The sequence below is a fragment of the Amblyomma mixtum genome, chromosome 10 (genome assembly GCF_055824585.1).
Source record: "Amblyomma mixtum isolate Tamu chromosome 10, ASM5582458v1, whole genome shotgun sequence".
In the NCBI taxonomy this organism is placed as follows: domain Eukaryota; kingdom Metazoa; phylum Arthropoda; class Arachnida; order Ixodida; family Ixodidae; genus Amblyomma; species Amblyomma mixtum.
Window position 1 is genome coordinate 133501139 of NC_143021.1, and position 19560 is coordinate 133520698.

The 19560-nt window shown below is 45.1% G+C and overlaps 1 protein-coding gene across 1 annotated transcript; it reads left to right on the forward strand.

Moving 5' to 3' along the window:
* Positions 1-787: 787 nt before the first annotated feature.
* LOC149327000 (uncharacterized) lies at positions 788-14824 on the forward strand. Its single transcript, XM_089564141.1, has 10 exons — positions 788-1229; positions 3250-3323; positions 5074-5091; positions 5235-5466; positions 7789-7853; positions 7925-8170; positions 10103-10177; positions 11484-11555; positions 13391-13622; positions 14624-14824. The coding sequence occupies exons 1-10, from the start codon at positions 1037-1039 to the stop codon at positions 14731-14733; spliced, it is 1317 nt and encodes a 438-aa protein (XP_089420267.1). The 5' UTR covers positions 788-1036; the 3' UTR covers positions 14734-14824.
* The last annotated feature ends 4736 nt before the right edge of the window (positions 14825-19560 follow it).

Below are 19560 nucleotides of genomic sequence, written 5' to 3' on the forward strand. Positions count from 1 at the left end.
TTGTCTCAGACGAGGTGGTTGAGGAGGATAAATGATAAACATTATTCGTCTGCCTGTGGATCCGCGTCGTGGTCCTTGCCTTGCAAGGCACCGATATTTGGTTTAAGTGATCCCTCACACCACTCCTAAGCTCTCGCTCGCAAAAAAAAATATTAAAGGCGCAGTTGACTAAGTAATGAAAGGTCATAATAGATGGTGTGCGGCTTATACATGAGCAGAAACTGTGATAGAGAACTATTAATAGTGGTTTTGCGAGAACGTCATGCATGCAAAACTTATATATTACTACCAACATTCCCGTTTGTCACAGCGCTATATTCGAGTCATATCCGTCGTGACTGTCATGTTCTTCGTGCAAGTATATGTGTGCACAATCGGGCGTGAGATGTTGAAAGCAGGCACATTCCAATTATGTAGGTCGTCGCGACTTGTGTATGTCTGTCTCTCTCTCTCTCTCTTTCTCCCTGTGTGTGTTTGTGTGTACGCATGCGTTAATGTCATTGCGGCACATGCTGCTACGAATGCAATTTTTCTACCACTTTAATCTCAGCACAAAGCGTCAACAACACCTACACAGAATGAAGATCCAGACACGTTCGATTAAGTTATATTTAACTGTTTATCTGGTTTTCCTCCTTTTTTATTTTTTTGTTAGTCGGGAGGGTGCGTGTTATTCAGTTGATAAAACTGCGGCCTGAAATTAAGGCTCAGCTTACGGTTGCGTAGTAGACCATGACTGTTGACCCGTTGAGACTCATGAGCACTTGCACACTTGCACGTAATATAACACGAACTGTGCACATATACTGTTTCCTCTGGAATAATAGGAGGGAATTCTTTTTCTGTGAACAACACGACAAACCGCACAGTATGAACGAATCTTCCTGTCTGAAGCAGACGACATAATGTCGCGGAAAGCATGAAAAACCAAACAAGCCGAAGCCATCCATAGCCTCAGACAGTTCTGTAGACATCGTGGTTTGCTCGGTCGGCGTGCGTCGTTTTTTGGAGCTTTTGACTGTGCACATTTGTAAAAATGGAAAAGCCACAGTTTGCCTATGTGGTTTACGAAGATGGAGGTAAAGCTGTAGTTAGTGTTTCGTGCATAAAAAACTACAGCCCACAGTCCGTCAAGGAATTGGCGAAAAATAAGCAGGTTTATTGGTGCGCCAATAAAACAACCAAAGACGACGAGGGCTACTACGTTGGGCACATCGAAGAACTGGCCGGTAAGTTTTATGTCTGCAGTTGTATGCGTTTGGCGCATAATTTTAATGCGCAGTGCTTTTTTTTTTGTTAACCCATGGTGATGAAGAGCTATTTACAACAGGCCGCTGCATGTGCTCCAAGTGGGCTGCGTTGTTGAGCATGTGCCATCAACCCGCTTTAAACGTTCCTGTCAGAAAAGCCCCGTCGTGCTTGCCCAGTATTCAAGTTGCCCAAGTTGCGATTGATTACATGCCGAAATCCCAGCACCTCGAGGGCCCACTGCCCTTCTTTGTTTTCCTTTCTTTTTGTTTTTTCTTTGTGATGTTGCATGCATGCATATCTTGTAGTGCTCCTGTACAGGGCGTTGCACGTAACATAGATACGTGAAAAAGATATTCTTTGGCATCATGTTGGAGCACTGTCAGCGTCGCCCTAGAAGTGCATCAGCACCTCTGTCTGTAAGAGGGTGCACCTCCATCTGATAGGTATGTCATTGTAAGCCGAGTCGTCACTTGAAAGTCAAGAAAGGGAAAGCGGTGAAGTGACATTGTTATTGTTCAATGCAGCCTCTGTATATTTTTTGTTTATCATTGGGAGCTCATTGAAGTGAGCGTTGGTTGTTCCTTCTATTTATTTGTTACCCAGCGCGCTGGTCAGTAGGTAGTGTGCTACAGTAATGCGAGAGTGCAGTGGCGGGGTATTTTTAATTTTAAGGCGTATCCTTTTGATGCTGTAAAAAAAGTGGTGCAGGAAGTATGTTGCTACAACAAACTGAATAGGCTGTTTGTGGCCTCCATTCGCATTTTTGTTTTCTGCTTGGTCTCAAACTGAATATTGAAATTACAAGTACTCAAAGCTGTGCAACGTAGTCGCAAACAATAAGTCCTTTGTTTCACTCCTTTATGGTGTTGCACTTCTTTTAAAGCTTTGGCTGAAGTTATGTGAAACATTGCTTGTGTACTATCCGGGACAGAAATCTCCAGGACTTGTGTGAGCAGTTGATACCTACCGTATTTACTCGCATAATGCTCGCACTCGCATAATGCTCGCACCCCCCACATTGCCTATCGAAAATTGGAATTTTTTTTTTCCTCGCATAATCATCGCATCCCCAACATCACTCGACAGAACTAAGGAAAAGTGCATGCAGAATGGATGGCCGAAGGCCAACACGCTCTTACGCCGGGTGGCAAGATAAAGAGGCCATCTGTGGAGCTGCTGTGCAGCTGGGTAGCAGATGCATGGAGCATGATTGGCGCTGACGTGGTCGTGAAGAGTTTCAAGAAAACTGGCATTTCCAACGCCCTGGACACGACAGAAGACCACTTGGTGTGGGACGAAGATGAAGAGGGTGAAGCTGAGGAAGCCGACGAAGCAGCGACCAGCGATAGCGATGGCAATGTCGCCGTGGACTCCGCGGACTCTGAGTGATGATGTTGCGGGCGGCCAGCCTTCGCAAATAAAGTGTTTCTGCAGCTAGTGTTTGTCGTCTCTGTGGTTTTATTACAAACGTAAGTCCTGCTTGCAATTGAAGTTTTGGTTAAATTTACAATAGCTGGCTTGAGAACCCCGGTTCACAGCCTATTTACATTTGCTTTCAGCACTCCAAAGCATTGTTCAAAAATTTTCCCCGCGTAATTATCGCACCCCCTAACTTCGCACCGATTTTCTGCGAAAAAAAGTGCGAGGATTATGCGAGTAAATACAGTATGTTAGCCAGTGTGATGGTGGAAGTTTGACTCACATACTTTAAAGTGTGGCAGTCAGATGACATGATTGTTTTTATACATACCACTTATGCATGCTTTTGAGGCATCCTAGAGACTTTCGACATCAATATTACATATGCATTTTTTTATAAACAGCGATGAATGCAGTAGTGCACTTGTGTTTGTGCTTGGTGTGTGTATTCACCAGCCTTTATGCCCTTGGTGTTCTAATGACATTCCTTATAGCAGCTCACTGCTTGCATGAACAGATTTTACTGCAATGTGCAACGTTGGGAAAATCCCTATGTGAAATACATCACCCTGGTTTCAGTGACAAAACAGGAACTGGCCCGAAGGCTGCAAAAGAGACGCATTCGGTGGCCCGACAGTGTCTTTGATGGACTAGTGTGCGGAACGTCTGAAAAGGTAAGTTTGCGGTGAGGCTAGTTTCAAATTTAAATAGTGAAATCGCGTAGTGGTTATAAGCAAGTGCATAAATGACAGCTTTCGGCTTGTGGTCCAATTATACAAGTGGGCATACCTGACAAAGCTATTGTCACAAATGCGGGATAGTCAACATTCTGCAAACAAGTTAAGCAAGAACCTCATGGCATGTACCCCTGTCATTCATCAAATTTAACGTGATATCCAACTAATTACATCTAGCACAGCACAAGAACAGAGAAGGATAGTCCGTCGCGGTGGCTCAGTGGTTATGGTGCTCGGCTACTGACTCGAAGGACGCGGGTTCGATCCTGGCCGTGGCGGTTGAATTTCTTTGGAGGAGAAATTCGAGGCCCGTGTACTGTGCGGTGTCAGTGCACGTTAAAGAACCCCAGGTGGTCGAAATTTCTAGAGCCCTCCACTACGGCATCTCTCATAGCCTTAGTCGCTTTGGGACGTTAAACCCCATCAATCAGTCACCAGAGAGGGACAAAACGAGGGTGCACACTACCATATTGTGTGAGACAGGCACACTGTGATGTGTTCCGTTTTTGGTTTGTGCTTGTGTCTTGTGCTGCTATTTCTTTTCTTTGGTGAACACCAATCATAACTAGTTCACGCATTCGCTTCCACAGATGATGTCTGCTCAGATCTGATCTTTTTGTAGTTTAACAGAAAATGTTAGTGGCATTTGCTGATCATATATTGCCACACAACACCTACTAGTGCATTATTCAAAAAGTCACTACTCTGCGCAATTGCCTGCATTTCATTTCAATGCTTGTCCTCAACGCCATACAGTTAGGGTGTTTGCTTCCCCTTAGCATGAAGAATTTGGTTGGTTTGTAAGCAAACGCGTGTTTTCATTGGTAGAAAGAGCTGTGTTAACGCAGTACTTTACTTTTTGGCATTGCTGACCTCTTACCTTTTTATAATTTGACAGTCCCTGGGATTGTGTCACAGACTTTCATGTGCTTCTGCATGTTTGATATCTTGGTAGCGTTTTCCTATAATTTCCTTCAGATTCACTATAGCATGATTTTTAAGGTGTATTTTGGAAAGGTTTGATGTTTTCATTGAAGAATTTATTGCTGTGCATGCATTAGAAGCATGGTAGTAAGTTTGGGAAGTGCTGTTTGGTGAAAATTATGTCAAGTTTGTCATGTGACAGGGGAGACAGCACCTCTTGTCTTATTCCAATAACCCTGCCCAGAGACCCACATATGCCTGCCTGCTGTAGTCACTGCCTGAACCTGATAACAGTGCATTGCCAAAAATTTTATCTTGGGAATAATTTCAGCCAGTTAAAGTTCCCAAGGTGGTCGAAGTTATTCCCAAGACCGCCACTGCAGCACCTCTTTCTTCCTTTCTTCCTTTCTTTTTTTTCTTTATGCCTTCCCTTAGGCTGCAGTTTGGGTGTCCACCGAGATAAGTGAGATTACTGCATCATTTGCTTTCTTTAAAAACCAATTTTTTACCTAGATCTGAAGACAAATTTTAGGTAATACAGTTGGCACAGTTTTTAATAATAATTTCAGCAGTTAACGAAAATGTGCAACCTGATCTGCAATCTTAAACAACTGTAGTCGGATACAACTCAAGAACTAAGCGGCTTTTCCGTGCCAAAGGATCCCCTTCCAGCCAGCGGTGCTGGCTGATTCTCATGAACCTGCTAATGTGACAGTGCAGGGAGCAGTGCACGAAGTGGCAGTCTGCTGCTCCCTGCACTGTCACACTAGCAGGTTCATGAGAATCAGCCAGCACCGCTGGCTGGAAGGGGATCCTTTGGCACGGAAAAGCCGCTTAGTTCTTGAGTTTTATAGGTGTTAATTTTAATGTGGCATTTTTGTCTTCATTTGTCATGAATTTCAGCGGGAGCTGAGCCAAAAAGAAAGGAATACCCGCAAGAAAATCGCAAAAAGAAAAAGGCTCAGGGAAATTGCTGTCGAGAGCAATTCATCTGAAGAGGAATGCGGAGAAACCCTTTCTCCAAAAGGAAAAATCGTAAAGAAACTTCAGAATGAAGTTCTTGTGTTAAAAAAAAAGCTTGCACAGGAGCGCCACAGAAACGACAACCTTCAACAGGAAGTCATTAAAGGAATGGGTAAGACATTAACACATAGTGTTGCACCACCTGCATGTGTCATTGTTTTGCATCCTTAATGGTAAATTATGTACACAAGTGTTTCCAAAAGGGAAGGGGGCGGCACCAACAGCACATTTCAGTGCCTGCCTTGTGGGAGAAACAGAAGAAAATGCAACAATATTTGTTCCTCCCTCCTCCACATGCCTATAAGGGGACGCTGATGTCTCCTCACCTATTTGTGCGTGCCTATTGTCTGTAATGTTACTTTCCAGGAGGGGACATGTAGGAAATGTGGGATTTGATCCCCAGTGCCCCCAGGTATCTACCAGTGATACATTCGATGCAAGCTCTCCCTGGCCTGGTATTCGATGTGCTTTGGGTGATATGCTGGGGAAATAAATCTTTGACCCTGCATTTGGTAGCTGAAAACACCATGTCTTGGCACTCTTTGGCCACAGATGCCCTTGCAGTACAAAAACTCATCATCAATACTTTCTGGGAGAGGAACTGTAAGCTGTATTGGTAACGCAGTGTGGTGCATTACTGGTTTTTGCTAATGTAGTTAATCTAAATCAGTTGCATCCATAACTCAGTAAGCTGTACAGGTATTAAAAACATGAGCAGCGCTGCTGCATTTCGTGTTTTTGGTTATGGGTAGAGGTTGGACTTATATCAAATGATTTTTTGCAATTCACTTTTAACCAAAAAACGTTAGTATTCTTGACATGTATGCTGCAGCTTGCTGGCCATTGAGTAGAAGTTACACTCAAAGGAGAAAATAAAAAGGTATTAAAACCAAGGGCATGGTGGGGTGGTGTTGCTATTGGGTGCAGTTGTGCATTTTTGGGCATTGTTTCGCTGCCTTACATGCCTCTACAAATCAGGAGGCTCCTCTCTTCGCCAAACGTCTAGGCTAGTGCTGTTCAGTGCCATAGCATATAAAGGCTGTTGCTTGGTTAAGTGGGCTTGTCCACGCCATGTTTGAGGGTCTTGAGCAAGCTTCATGAAAAAGTACCATTTTCTGTCTACCTCAATGGTTCAACAGCAGTTTCATCACTGCAGTCAACACTTGGACCATGTGATTTGTCACCCTCTTTGTCAGCTGAGAGCAATGGCCTAAGGATAACATGAGAGCCCAGTTTGCCACTTTTCTAGTGACAGCCCAGTTTGTGTTTGTCTGATGGTTCTGTCATTTGACTTTTGCTGGTATTTTAAATGGAGATCTCTGCGACAAGCACAGCTGTATGTACGATGGTATGTGCGTTAATTGCAGGTAAATTTATGCCAGTGCTGAAAAAATGGTTAAAATATACTGTGACTTTATCCCTGGGGAAAAAAAAGTTCCTGCAAATAAAAACTATATTTGCTGAAAAAAAAAAGAGAATTGCGCACTGAAGTAAGCATTGCAAAAGTCTGGTCAATTTAAAAAAAATAAAAACAAAGTCCAACCTCTATCTAGTTGTAAGACTATTTGTCAAGTGGATCTGTAGCTGTGTTGAGAACTTGATTATATGTAGTAAACAGTGTGTAGAGTTGTGTTTGCAGTGACCTCTCTGAGAAAATAAAGAAAGCCAAATGCATGGTTGTACACGTTAACCCTAGGGAAGGCGAGAGCAGTATTGTAGGTCATTAGGAGAGAGTAAATTGAGATTAATATAAGGTCATAAAAAAATGTGCTCTTCATTGTTTGCTGCACTACCCATCCTCTTGTAGATCTTTGGGAATTGAATCACAATAGTTGCATTACCATGCCCCTTTAGGTGTTCAAGCTTATATCAATTTTTTTTTCATGTTTTCAGTTTTGTGGAGAGATCTGGATTTAAAAATTGCTTGATTGCTTTCTAGCTCCAAACGTCTTTTTCATTGTAGGTAACCTATATAAAGTAAAGTAGGCTACTGTTCAATGGAAAAAAGAATGTGCTGCCATCTCGCTTCCTAAGTTATGCACCACGAAGTATAAGCTACCGGCACAAGGCAGTGTCTTCCACAAGTACGCTGCTCTTGCACTCACTAGCCAGCCGGACAAGCCTGGAAGCTGTTGCCTAGCATGCATAGCTTCCTCTCCGCTGTAAGCGACTTGTGCCACAAAATATATATGATGCGTACAGGTCTGACTTGAGTCCCATGCAGTGCATAATATTTGCTTGCAAGTGTCAGTTGCTTATTGGCATCACATCCACAGCGGCTGTGTTTCGATAGATATGCTTTAAAGAACCCTTCATGGCTTAATTAATTTGGAACCCTACACAGCAGTGTCTCTCATAGCCCATATGCAGTTTTGGGGTGCTAGCAAGCTGTGACCAAGTAATCATTTGACATCCTTTTGTCTTTGCTGTGCAGAAAGCATCCGGCAGGATATGAGCACATTCCGTAGGATGTGCAGATGCTCTCAAGAACAGCGAGAGGTATGGGCATTCCTGAACAGTGGGGCCAAGATGCATATGCCTAATTACCTCCTCCTACTCTATTTTTGTAGGGAGCAGCGCCAGAAGATGCTGTCAAGCGCAGGCTGTTTGGGATAGACCAAGCTACAAGTGGCACGTTGGTGCTTAGGGCTGTTGAGCCGAATAAACCCATCTCAGATCTTGAATTAGTCACTGAAACTAGTGAGATGGGTATGTGTGAGAATGAGAATTGGTCTGGCCGAACCGAGGCTACTTTGACAGAAGGGCAGTGCCTGCAGACAGCCGTGGCTGAGTCACCACTGTTACAGGCAGATGAGGTAGGTCTTACATTGTTATTTGAAGCTATATAGCCACCTTTTGTATGAGAATATGTTTCTGAGGTAGAAGAAAGTATTATATTGCTTTTGTTTCGCAGCCACTTACCAAAATGTCAAGCTGTTTCTTTACCAGATGTCACAATTCAATTAATGCCAACTCTCTCCAAATGTCCAAGAGGCCTCAGATTTTCGAACCAACTTTCTCATTTACAGACGTCACAGTACCTCTCTTGATTGCGCCGAACCTTTACTCAGAAATAAGTTTTGTTCACAACTCTAGTTGCTAGTTTGCCCAGTACAAGCAGGAGCCAAGTGACAACACAATACAGCAGCTAGCAAATTTTTTGGAGTTGAAACAATGGGCTAGCACTGATTGATTGCGGTAATGGTCTATAAACACTGTTGGAGCATGCTGAAGCAGGCATGTCTTGGATTTGCTGGGCTTGTGCTGCCGTAAAAAGGTTTTTGTTGGTGCTAACTGATGAAGCATTTTCTCAAGCTTTTGTATTGTTTGCTCATGTTGTTCATACTGTTTACTTAGGGGAGGTAGTTATCTCATACATGAACCACAAAAGTGAAATAACTAGAATAAGACTAGGGTGGAATGCATTTGGCAGGTACTTTTAGAATATGAATTACAGTTTTCATGTATCCCTCAAGAGAAAAGTACATAACAGTTGTATCTTACCAGTACTCACCTTTGGGGCAGAAACATGGAGCTAACGAAAAGGATTCAGCTTGAATTCAGCACAACGCAGTGAGCTCGTCATCAGCCTGACTACGCCCACTGCAGGGCAAAGGCCTCTCCCATGTCTCTCCAATTAACCCTGTCCTTTGTCAGTTGCGGCCATCGTATCCCCTCAAGCTTCCAATCTCATCTCCCCACCTAACTTTCTGCTGCCCTCTGCTAGTATTGCCTTCTGGAATTTATTCCTTTACCCTTAAGGACCAGCGGTTATCTTGCCCTCCCATAACATACACAGCGGAATCCCATTTCTTAATTTTGACTAGGATGTCATTAACCCGTCACTCCCTCACCTGCCCTGCCCTCTTCCGGTCTCTTAGCGTTACACCTAGAAATTTTTTTTCCATAACTTGCTGTGTTGCCCTTAATCTAAGCTGAACCCTTTTCGTTAGCCTCCGTGTTGCTGCCCCATAGGTGATTACCGTTAAGATACAGCTGTTGTATACTTTTCTCATGAGGGATATTGGTAAACTGCCATTCATGATCTGAGAGAACCTGCCATATGCGCTCCACCCCATTCTTAACCTTAGAGTTATTTCCCTCTCGTAAGCCGCTGCGGTGGCTCAGTGGTTATGGCGTTCGGCTGCTGACCTGAAAGACACAGGTTTGAATCCGGCCGTGGCGATCGCATTTCTATGGAGGCGCAATGCTAGAGCCCCGGGTGCTGTGCGATGTCAGTGCACGTTAAAGAACTCCAGGTGGTCGAAATTTCCGGAGCCCTCCACTACGGCGTCTCTCATAGCCTGAGTCGCTTTGGGACATCAAACCCTTACCATTTCCCAAACCCAAACCAAAACCATTTCTTTTTTATGATCCGGATCAGAGAGCTATGGAAAGAAAAAAGATAGTTGTAACGGTAGGAGACAAGAACAGAGTGGGTCAGGGAACAAATGAAGTTAAAGACATCTAAGTCGAAATCGGGAAATGTGCATGCACAGGGCATGTAAATGCAAAGGAAAGATACGTAACCGGTGGCTACTAAGCTAACTGACTGGATTCCGAGAGAAGGGAAGCATTGCAGGGGGCAGCAGAACGTTAGGTGGGTAGATAAAATTAAGTTGCTTGTACAAAATCGCCATAGCCAGCACAGAAGTAGATTAATTCGAGAGATATGGGAGAGGCCTTTGCCTTGCAGTGGGTGTAGTTGGCTGCTGCTGATGATGATTATTATTTTCATTCCATTCCAGAATGGGAAACTGTCAGTGGACACGCCTCAAAGCCGCCTGGATGTAGACCCTGCCTTCGGCATAGATACCGTTCAGGTGTGAATTGAGTTTGTTTAGAGAATTTCTCATTGCGTTTATGATTTTACTGTTAACAGCTATTTCCCAGCTTGGAGGGATTGAGACACCAACTTTTGAGGCTATACAAAGCTTATGGCCAAGTTTGGATGTGAGCAGTGCTCAAAATATATTTTAATTCACCTCCAAAGAGTCCATAAATGCCCTTCACATAATCAGTCAGCTTGCTCCAGCTCGTCAAAATGCCTGATGGTGCCGCAGCAGTAGCAATCCTGTGGCCCTCTTCATTTTGTGTTGCACACTTGAGGAATGATGTGTGGGCCATTGTGCACCATGGCACAATACAATAAAATGGTTGTGTGTGCGTGGCTGACTTGTTGCAGAAACAGTTCATATTTAGAACTTAATTCACAACGATGAGAGAAGCCAACAGCCACAGAAACCAAGGGACACAGGGAATTTTTTATTTATTTATTTATTTATTTTGTGCTGTTGTTCGATATAGAATATTACTGAATATGTTATCGCTTAAAGCTAATTGATTAGGAAAGCAGAAGAAAAAACAACCACATGCCGCCGGTGGGATCCGAACCCACGACCTCCGAATTACGCGTCCGGGGCTCTACCACTGAGCTACGGCGACAGCTGTCAAACCTTCCGCTTTCGGGGGTATTTATGTTTACAAATAACCTAACCTTGGGAGTGTTCACCAGTGCCATCCACGTTCTTAAGCGGCTGTCGTAGCACGTCCTGAGTTACCGCTGATGTGACGTAGGACGTCATCGAACGGCGAGGGTGGAAGCTTTGTGAGAACCCTCTTATGCTTCCTAAGGCATCAAGGCTGCCAGAACCGAGGCCCTCGTTAGGCAATTAATCAGACAAGGAAAGGGGAATGAGGGGCTCGTTATAAATATGAGAGAAGCCAACAGCCACAGAAACCAAGGGACACAGGGAATTTTTTATTTATTTATTTATTTTGACGACAATGAGTGGTACCATTACTATCTCGGCGCAGCCTTCCGGCTAGATGAATAGGAACAGCATGTGACTTTCTTTTTTGTTTTAGCTTTCTCACTTGATTAATGTAGCACCGATCCTGGCTAGCCTTAGCATGTCATGTTGAAATTAGCCGAGCGACATGCCTGCAGATGAGAAAGAGCATCCGATTGGCTGCCTCGATCCAAGATGCTCTCCGTAGATGGCACTGCAGTGCACGTTTGCCTTGCTCCGCTGCTTTCTGTGTGAAGCGCACACTTATGCTCCTGATAGTACATCTGTATGACTGCAGTGACATTTAATCCATGTTATACTATTTTTCTTGCTGAAGGCACTGCAACCTGCAGAAATGGCATCCTGCAGTGCCACTACCAACCAGGTGTCCAATGTGTGCGTCAATCAGGTATGAATTGAGATTGCAGTTCGCCACTATATTTCGTAAAATTTCATGATTTTTACCTTATTCTTCAACTAAGCTCCACGTACGTGTGATTACCATTACATATAGATGGTGTTGCTTTTTCAGTTTACATAGGGATATTATGGTGTTTAAAAAGCTTTTAGGGTAGTGTTGTATTTTCATGTTTTTTAACATTGCAGAACTCTCATTTGACACATTTTCTGAGTTATGCGTGTTATGTGTTGTTTGCGAACAGAGTTAATGGGGAACAAAAGGAAGCACACTAGAGTTGGCGAAGCCGCTTGCAATATCTGAGCGCCTCTCTTCATTCGGGTCATGCATATCTGTACTGAAAGTTCAGTGATGTTTAGTGCTGTACAAAGTGCGTTCTCCATGCCATCCACCATTGTGTACAGTAAAACCTCGTTAATGGAGATGCAAAATAGAAAAATCTCCAATAAAATTCGAATGTTGACTTAAGTCCCCCGCCAAAAAATTGCCAAAAACAGTTTGCATTGTAATAAGTATATCGGATGAAAAATGCGCTGCGGTTTTGTGCATTTCAAGTGAGGAGTGTCTAACACTGTGGGCTGAAATGGCCATTAATCGGAGCGCGTTGTGGTTTAGTGTACAAGAATGTATTAAGCTTTTAGTTTATTTTAAAATTATTTGCTTAAAATGTATTTGCTTTGTCCCCCCACCCCCTTATGTAATGCCTCAACAGAGGCCTTTAAGGGTAAAATAAATGATGATGATAAAACAGCCACCGTGCTGGCTCAATAGTTATGGTGCTCAGCTGCTGACTCAAAAGACGCAGGATCGATATACCTGGGGTCGGCTTGTACATTGAAGAATGCAGTCTAGATAAATTTTTTAGCTTGGCAAACAAGGAAGCTCTTGCTTTGTAACATCAAACTCAAGGTGCTTATGGAGTATTGATGTACGCAAGACAATGTTTTCTGTTTTGGGCCAAGAGTTTATTGATAGTAGTTGGATAATCATGCCTAGGTCAAGGGCCGCACCAGTCTGCAATTAGTATCTCAATCCAAAAAAAGCGAATCCTGGTAAAGTATTCTTTTTACAAAGATTTTACAGTGCACTTGGAAAAAAAAATGTTTTCCCTTCCAGTATTCACCTGGAATGAGTGTAATGGCCATTGAATATTTTTTAGGTAGTTAACAGTGACACATGGTGAAATGTACCGATGTTTCATTCCTTTAATATCCTGTAGGGAATAAAAAATTGGTAGTTTTTATGCCTCTTTTAGGCACTGATGGTATACCTAGCTATCACATCTTTTTGCCAGTTTCTCGCATTGCATGGTACATAATTACTTAGGCCTTGCATATTTTCCATGTTTTGAATTGCGTCCTTAAAGGGTAGCCTTGTGTTTTATGCTGCATTCTTTTTGCAGCTTTTTGCAAATGTATAGCATCTTGAGTGGTACCAAATTACTAAAACTTTAGGTATTATTTCGTGAGCATATATGCTATAATTATCCCTCATGTGTCTGAGGTCTTGGTGTCTTAAAGTGTAAATGATATTTGGGAACTTAATGTTGCTAAGGAAGAACACTGCTAGGGGTACAAACGGCATTTACTTTTATGCGTGCTTCTGCTATTTGTGTTCTAATGTCTAGATGACATGGGAACACCCGTAGGGTGTACATGGTGTACTACAGGGGTGCTTTCATAAAGTTTCAAACTGCAGCTTCATCATGCAGATGCAAAATGTCTGATTTGGAAGTATCATTTCTGTCATCTAATCTCTTGATTCAGGTGAAACATGTCGGCATTGGGGAGTTACTGCACATAGCACTCTTTTCTTTGGCCATGCAGGTACTTATTGGGCCTGGTGTCCAGATCCCGTCTGACAAGTGGCAGCACCTCATGGACCAACCGAAGGATAGCCTCTTTGTGCGGGAAGCAGCGAAGGCAATTTGGGGCATCCAGAACCTGTACAACAGGAGCGTCACTGGAGCCCCTTGCCGCCGCTACCTGCATAAAGAGGGCGGCCCTGAGACCACCGAAAAGAAGGCACTGACACCAATGAAGCTTGATGCTCTGAAAAGTGCGTTCTTTTCTGTCATAATTAAGCTTAGTTTTCTTGAATTAGACTTGCAGGTGGATGTGCAAACTGTGGGTATGGCAAAAGGGCTGAATTGTATTGTGCCCATATTGCATGACCTGAAATTGAGTAGTGCACTGTGATGTTTGTGCGCACTGCTCAGGCTGCTGCGTTTGTGTGGTTTGTGAGTTGCAAGCACAGTAGCTTTGTATGCAAGGCAAACCTGGTTGGTGGATAAGCTTTATTGCTGACATGGCAAACATGAATCATAATGTGGTTTTGGGTTAGTGCAAAGTATCGGCAGCATGTTCAAATTGCTCAACTGAACTGCATGTAGCTCGTTTGGAGTATGCTCCAGTGATACGGCAACATGGTGTGTCAGAAGGCACAGCACCTGTGGTGTGCACAACACCACTCATATGTTTTCAACCAGGGGTCATGTGCTAGAGTGGTTGGCTCTCAGGTTCACTGACTAGGAGTGGCTACCTTGTAGCGATGTGTGCCAGTGATAGCTGTTTCACCAAGTCAACCACTTGAAAATGTGCCTCCAGATCTGTATAGCAGATTAGTTTTCACATGCTCTCCAGTGGGCACTACAGTGGACTCCCTTTAAACAAAACTCGATGGGGACAAGGAAAACTGTTTCATTTATTGGCAGTTTCATTTAAGGGTTGTGACCCCCCCAAAAAAGCTGTGCAAGGTAGAGTTTGCTTTAGGTTGGTATGCCACCGCTTCACCAAATAGTCATTCATCATGGTTAGGCTGCACATGTGCTCTGAGCAACCCTCTTGCTGGAAGTACTGCTGGAGTAATTCTACTGCCTGGCTTGCCTCATTAGTTGACACTAGGGAGGTTGATGGTTGGCTGACAGAGGTGCGCAATTAAATTAGCCTGAAAGCATTTTAGGTGCAAATTGTTCTTTCCAAGCATTGAACGTGCTTTTAGAGTTGGAGATATTGCCCCAAAACTACTTTTTGTCTCTCCTTTTATTTTATTTTTTTCAGGTGCTTTTGAACAACATCTTGGGAATCACCCAAGTGACATCCCTAGCACGAAGAGACGTGCCAGTGTGAACAGGCACCTGGCTGATATGCTGAAGGTATTGAAACGGTGAAAAAGTAAAGCTTTTTTTTCTCATCTTCACTTCATATTGGCTCCTGTGTTTCCTGCACATTCGTTTTCAAAACCAAAAGTGCGAGATTATGGTTTTGAAAATGCAACACATTTAAAAAACAAGCATTTCATAAGCAAATGACATTGACATTGTTCATAGTACAAGTCACAATGTGTGCTTATTGCAACAGTGTAATTATGCAATATGTTTTAATAATTGTGCACCAGTTGCTTTTCTTGATTAAATGCATTTCTCTATTATTTTTGCATGGAAAGCACAGAGAAGTGACTCTTGCTATGAGGGATGCCATATAGTGAAGGGCTCCAGAAATTTCGGCCACCTGGGGATCTGTAACATTTTGATATATTGCATGATGGGTCTCCACAACTTTGCCTTCATCAAAACGCGACCACTGCAGCTGGGATCGAACCCGCATCCTTCAAGTAAGCTGGCGAGTGCCATAACTACTGCGGCACCATGGCGGCTTATTCCGTATCATTTCTGCATCATACGGTTCAGCAGAGAATTCCGTACAGTCCGTATAATACGAAGTCGTAAGGATTCCGTATCATATAAGGCTCTCCATATAATGCGGAAGTCCATATTATTTCCGTATGATATGGAATTCCGTATTCCAATAAGTGCGTATATATGGAAATCCGTATTGTATGGAGTCCATATATGCGGTTTTTTCCAGTAGGGAAAGCGGCCGAATCCGCGTCGCTCGCCGGATTTTTGGAAAAGTGTGAACGCGCTTTTTTCTGGGCAAGTGTGAACGCGCCAAAGACACGTTCACACTTGCCTAATAAAGCGCGTACACACTTGCCCAAAAATCCGGCGGGAGAAGCGGATTTGGCCGCTTTTGAAGCCGTGCGGGGCGGAAAGCGGCGCGGCGAGGGCGACCGGCATGGAGGAAAAAAAACTAGGAGAGAGTGCGCTCAGCCTCTGCAAGCCATCCTCCTCTGACGCCGCTGCCGAGGGCCCTTTTGCGCACTGACTCTTGGGAAATAGGCCCTCCTCCACAGTTACCAGACTGCCAACCAGCGGTGCTTTTTAGTGAACGTCCGTGCTCCGATAAAGCGCTGAAGCGCAGCGCCTGTCTTGCAGCTTTGGCGGAATGCGTACCGAGCTCGAGGTTGTCTGAAGGCTCCGCGTCTCAACACTTCTGTTGATTACACTCTTGAGTTGTTGTGTGCACTGTAGAAAACTGCAGGTAAACTTTTCATCAAAGGGTGCGGCCGCGACCTCATCACTGTTCAACTGTGGTTCATAAAGAGAATGGAGAGGAATTCCTTTCTTCGTTATACACACATACGGAGCGTTTATTTCAGCGCATGCTGTAAGCGGAGAACTCGAGAGTAGGCGAGAAACGAGCCTCCAAAAAAGGGCGCAGCGGCTTCCAGAGCGCTCACGGCGGACGGACGTGTTTAACGAGCGCTCCGGCGCCCTGCGCAAGATTCTGTTTCTCAGGCGGACTTCGGCCCGCCCATGGGCCCGGCACAAGTCGTGCCGAATACGCTCGCGCACATACGCGGTTCCGACGTGCAATGCAGCAGTGAAGTATTTCTCTCTCTCTCGCTGTCGAGAGAGAGTGCCCGCGGCTTTACGTCTGCCCCTGCGCGGGGTCTCCCGGCCACTGCGCACAATCACTTACAAAAAGAAGTAAACTGTATGTATACATAGCCGCGCGCTCGTAGAGTCCCGTCTCGGACTAATCGCGCGCGCGGCACACTTCATTAGCGGCTGTGGTGGGGCGCCCGGCCGCGTATACCGTCCTCAGTAGCACCCACGGAGCGTTCGTGTCACGCGTGCACTACCTGGCGAAGAGCGAGCGGGAAGTCAAGCCCGCCTGCTCGATGAACGCACAGAGGCTCACCATTGTTCTGTGTCGGGTGCGTGCACTGCCGTGCGGCCACATCAGCGCTTCGAGACTGTCCGGGATGATTCCCAGCTCCCTGCAGGCCGCGAGAATCTCGCGACGCGGCACTGCAGAAGCGGCACAGCGAAGGAGCATGTGCTCAAATATCTCCATTACGGCCGCAGTCAGCGCACGCGTCGCTCGGGGACGGTGGCCGCTGCGGCGAGCGAGCAGTTAGCGCTCACTACGGAGCCTTCAGTGAACACAAGCAGATGGTCACGCAGTTGCTCGTACAGCGAGAGAGCGAAAGCGAAACCGAAATCCGGCTAAGAGCTACCACTGCCTTGTCACGTGAGGGCCTATTTCCCATGATTCTTTCCATTATATTTTTTATGACTAGGCTTCAAGATTGTGACGTCATGCTCCCTCCTAGTTTTTCTTCCTCCATGGCGACCGGGCTGGACCCATTTTTCCGCGTTCGCCGCTAAAGAAGCGAAAGGTTGTTGACGTCACATCCGGAAAAATACGAATATGACGGCAAGCATGGCAGCTATGGCAGTGGAGCCGGGGAGCGCTATTTTCTGTGTCGAAATGTTCCTCATTGTCATAAAAGCCCATACTATGCTCTACGAAAAAGGCGTCTGAACTTTAAGGATTCCGCATGCAATAAGCAACTGTGGGAGAAGATATGCAAAGAAATGCGAGGGAGCGGTACGTCCACTTGCTTGTAGAATTCGCAGTGTGCCGATACCAGAGAAAACAATGTAATTTTCCCACTTCCAGTGCAGTATTATTTGAGCATGTTCTCCCACTTCCTATTCTATGCATGCGAAATCTCTTGCGAGCATGCACGATGCTCATTTTACCGCGAAAGCAGCGCACTGACAGTTTCGTTCGTGAGGCTGCTAGCCCATGCATGCGCAGCCCGTGCCGGCGTCCACAGCTCTCACTGATAATTTTGGTTGGTTTGGTTTCGTTTGGTTTGGTTTGGTTTGGGTTGGGTCGGGTCGGGTCGGGTCGGGTCGGGTCGGGTCGGGTCGGGTCGGGTCGGGTCGGGTCGGGTCGGTCGGTCGGTCGGTCGGTCGGTCGGTCGGTCGGTCGGTCGGTCGGTCGGTCGGTTGGGGTTTAACGTCCCAAAGCGACTCAGGCTATGAGGGACGCCGTAGTGGAGGGCTCCGGAAATTTCGACCACCTGGGGTTCTTTAACGTGCGCTGACATCGCACAGTACACAGGCCTCTAGAATTTCGCCTGCATCGAAATTCGGCCACTGCGGCCGGGATCGAATCCGCGTTTTTCGGGTCAGCAGCCGAGCGCCGTAACCACTGAGCCACCGCGGCGGGGCACACTGATAATTTTGCTCGCGCCGTTGCCAGCTCCTACGCCAACATGCGCAGTTCGTGTGATCATGCACGACTCACGGCACCGCGACAGTGGCGCTAGGTTTCGCGATGCGAGCTTTTGGGTGGGACAACGTGAGCATAAGGCAGTTTTATAGGTTCATGCCGAGTGGAGTACAAATACGAGTGGTAGTAAACAGTCCTTTGTTCTACTTGATAATCTCTTTTTTCTCTGCGGGGGCCATCTGTCAAAGAAAATTTAATAATTTAAAGGACACCTTAATCAAAATTCGAAATCAAATCGGAACAAGCATGAAAAGCGGAGAAGGACAAGCAGATGTTCCCACAGTTAAGTGGAAACACTTTGAACAGATGCAGGCATTCATGGCGGCAGTGCCAAGAGAACCGACGCGAGTCAAACAGCTTGTCAATCTACACAAGCGTACATGTAGCTGTGCATGCTGGGTTGTCAGTATAAACAAAGGCTGGACACAGACTTTTACTGCCACACTGAGTGCATTTGTACAAATGTGCAGAGTTAAGACAGTGAAATATTTGCGTGCTCTTCATCTGTAATTGTATTTTAGCAGGCTCTCTTCAAGCATGGATTTTACCTTGGCACAAGAGTAAGTTGTCCAGCAGTGCGCCACTTCCTGTAGTAAATAGGCTACTATGACTAACCCTTGTCTTGAGCCATAACTAAAATTTGTACATTGCACAAATCATGAACAAACTAAGTAATAAAGAAATTCCATTGTTTTAATCATGGAAGTTATGATGGTTTTCTGGACACTGGTCGTCTGATGGACCTGCTGGTGCATTATTCCAAGCTGCAATGCCAGTGTCCGCAGCGTTGATCTCCTCGCCTGTAGCAGGCGGTCCATCCGTGCCACAAGCTGCAGCCACAGAAAGGTAAACATCTGAGAATGCAAGATGCACAGTTGCAGTCCCTGAAATGTACAACAGTCAATGCAAGTATGGCATCTGTACCCTCATTTTTACAGCCAACTGCAAAGGAGGGAGGGCGAGGACTGCGAGTCTGATGTTAAAAAGGTAAATGAAATACTATGAGATCATGTCTTCAATCTCGTCGAACACGTTTGCTTGGACTGAACAACTTGCTACTTGAATAAGTGTATTTTGCTGCTAAAAAGTATTTCCGTATTTCAAAAGGACACCAAGGCAAAAGAGAGCAAGGCGTTCACAGAGGGGAGTGCAAAGGTAAAACAGGAGTTGATTACAATGCGTTGGTTCTAAAAACATGTTTAAACTTCCAGCCCATCAGATGCACCTCCACATGCTGCAGTCGCTGCTGCGTGCCTTGAGCATTTGCATGCTGTGCGGAATGGGAGAGAGCACAACCAACAGCATCACCAGGAACCTAATGACTCAGTGTACCGCATATGTATGGCACTGGCTGGGCAGCTGCGTATGCACCCTCCTAAAGAGCGATATGCGAAGCAATATATGAGATCCAGAGCTTAATGTACCGTAGGCTGCTAGAAGTCATGAGTCATGACCGATTACAGCTAACAATGTTCTCATTGTAATTGGCACTCCTGTTTTCTATTTAACTGTGCAAATAAAACTGTAGTCGGACACAACTTAAGAACGCAGCAGTTCTTCCTCGT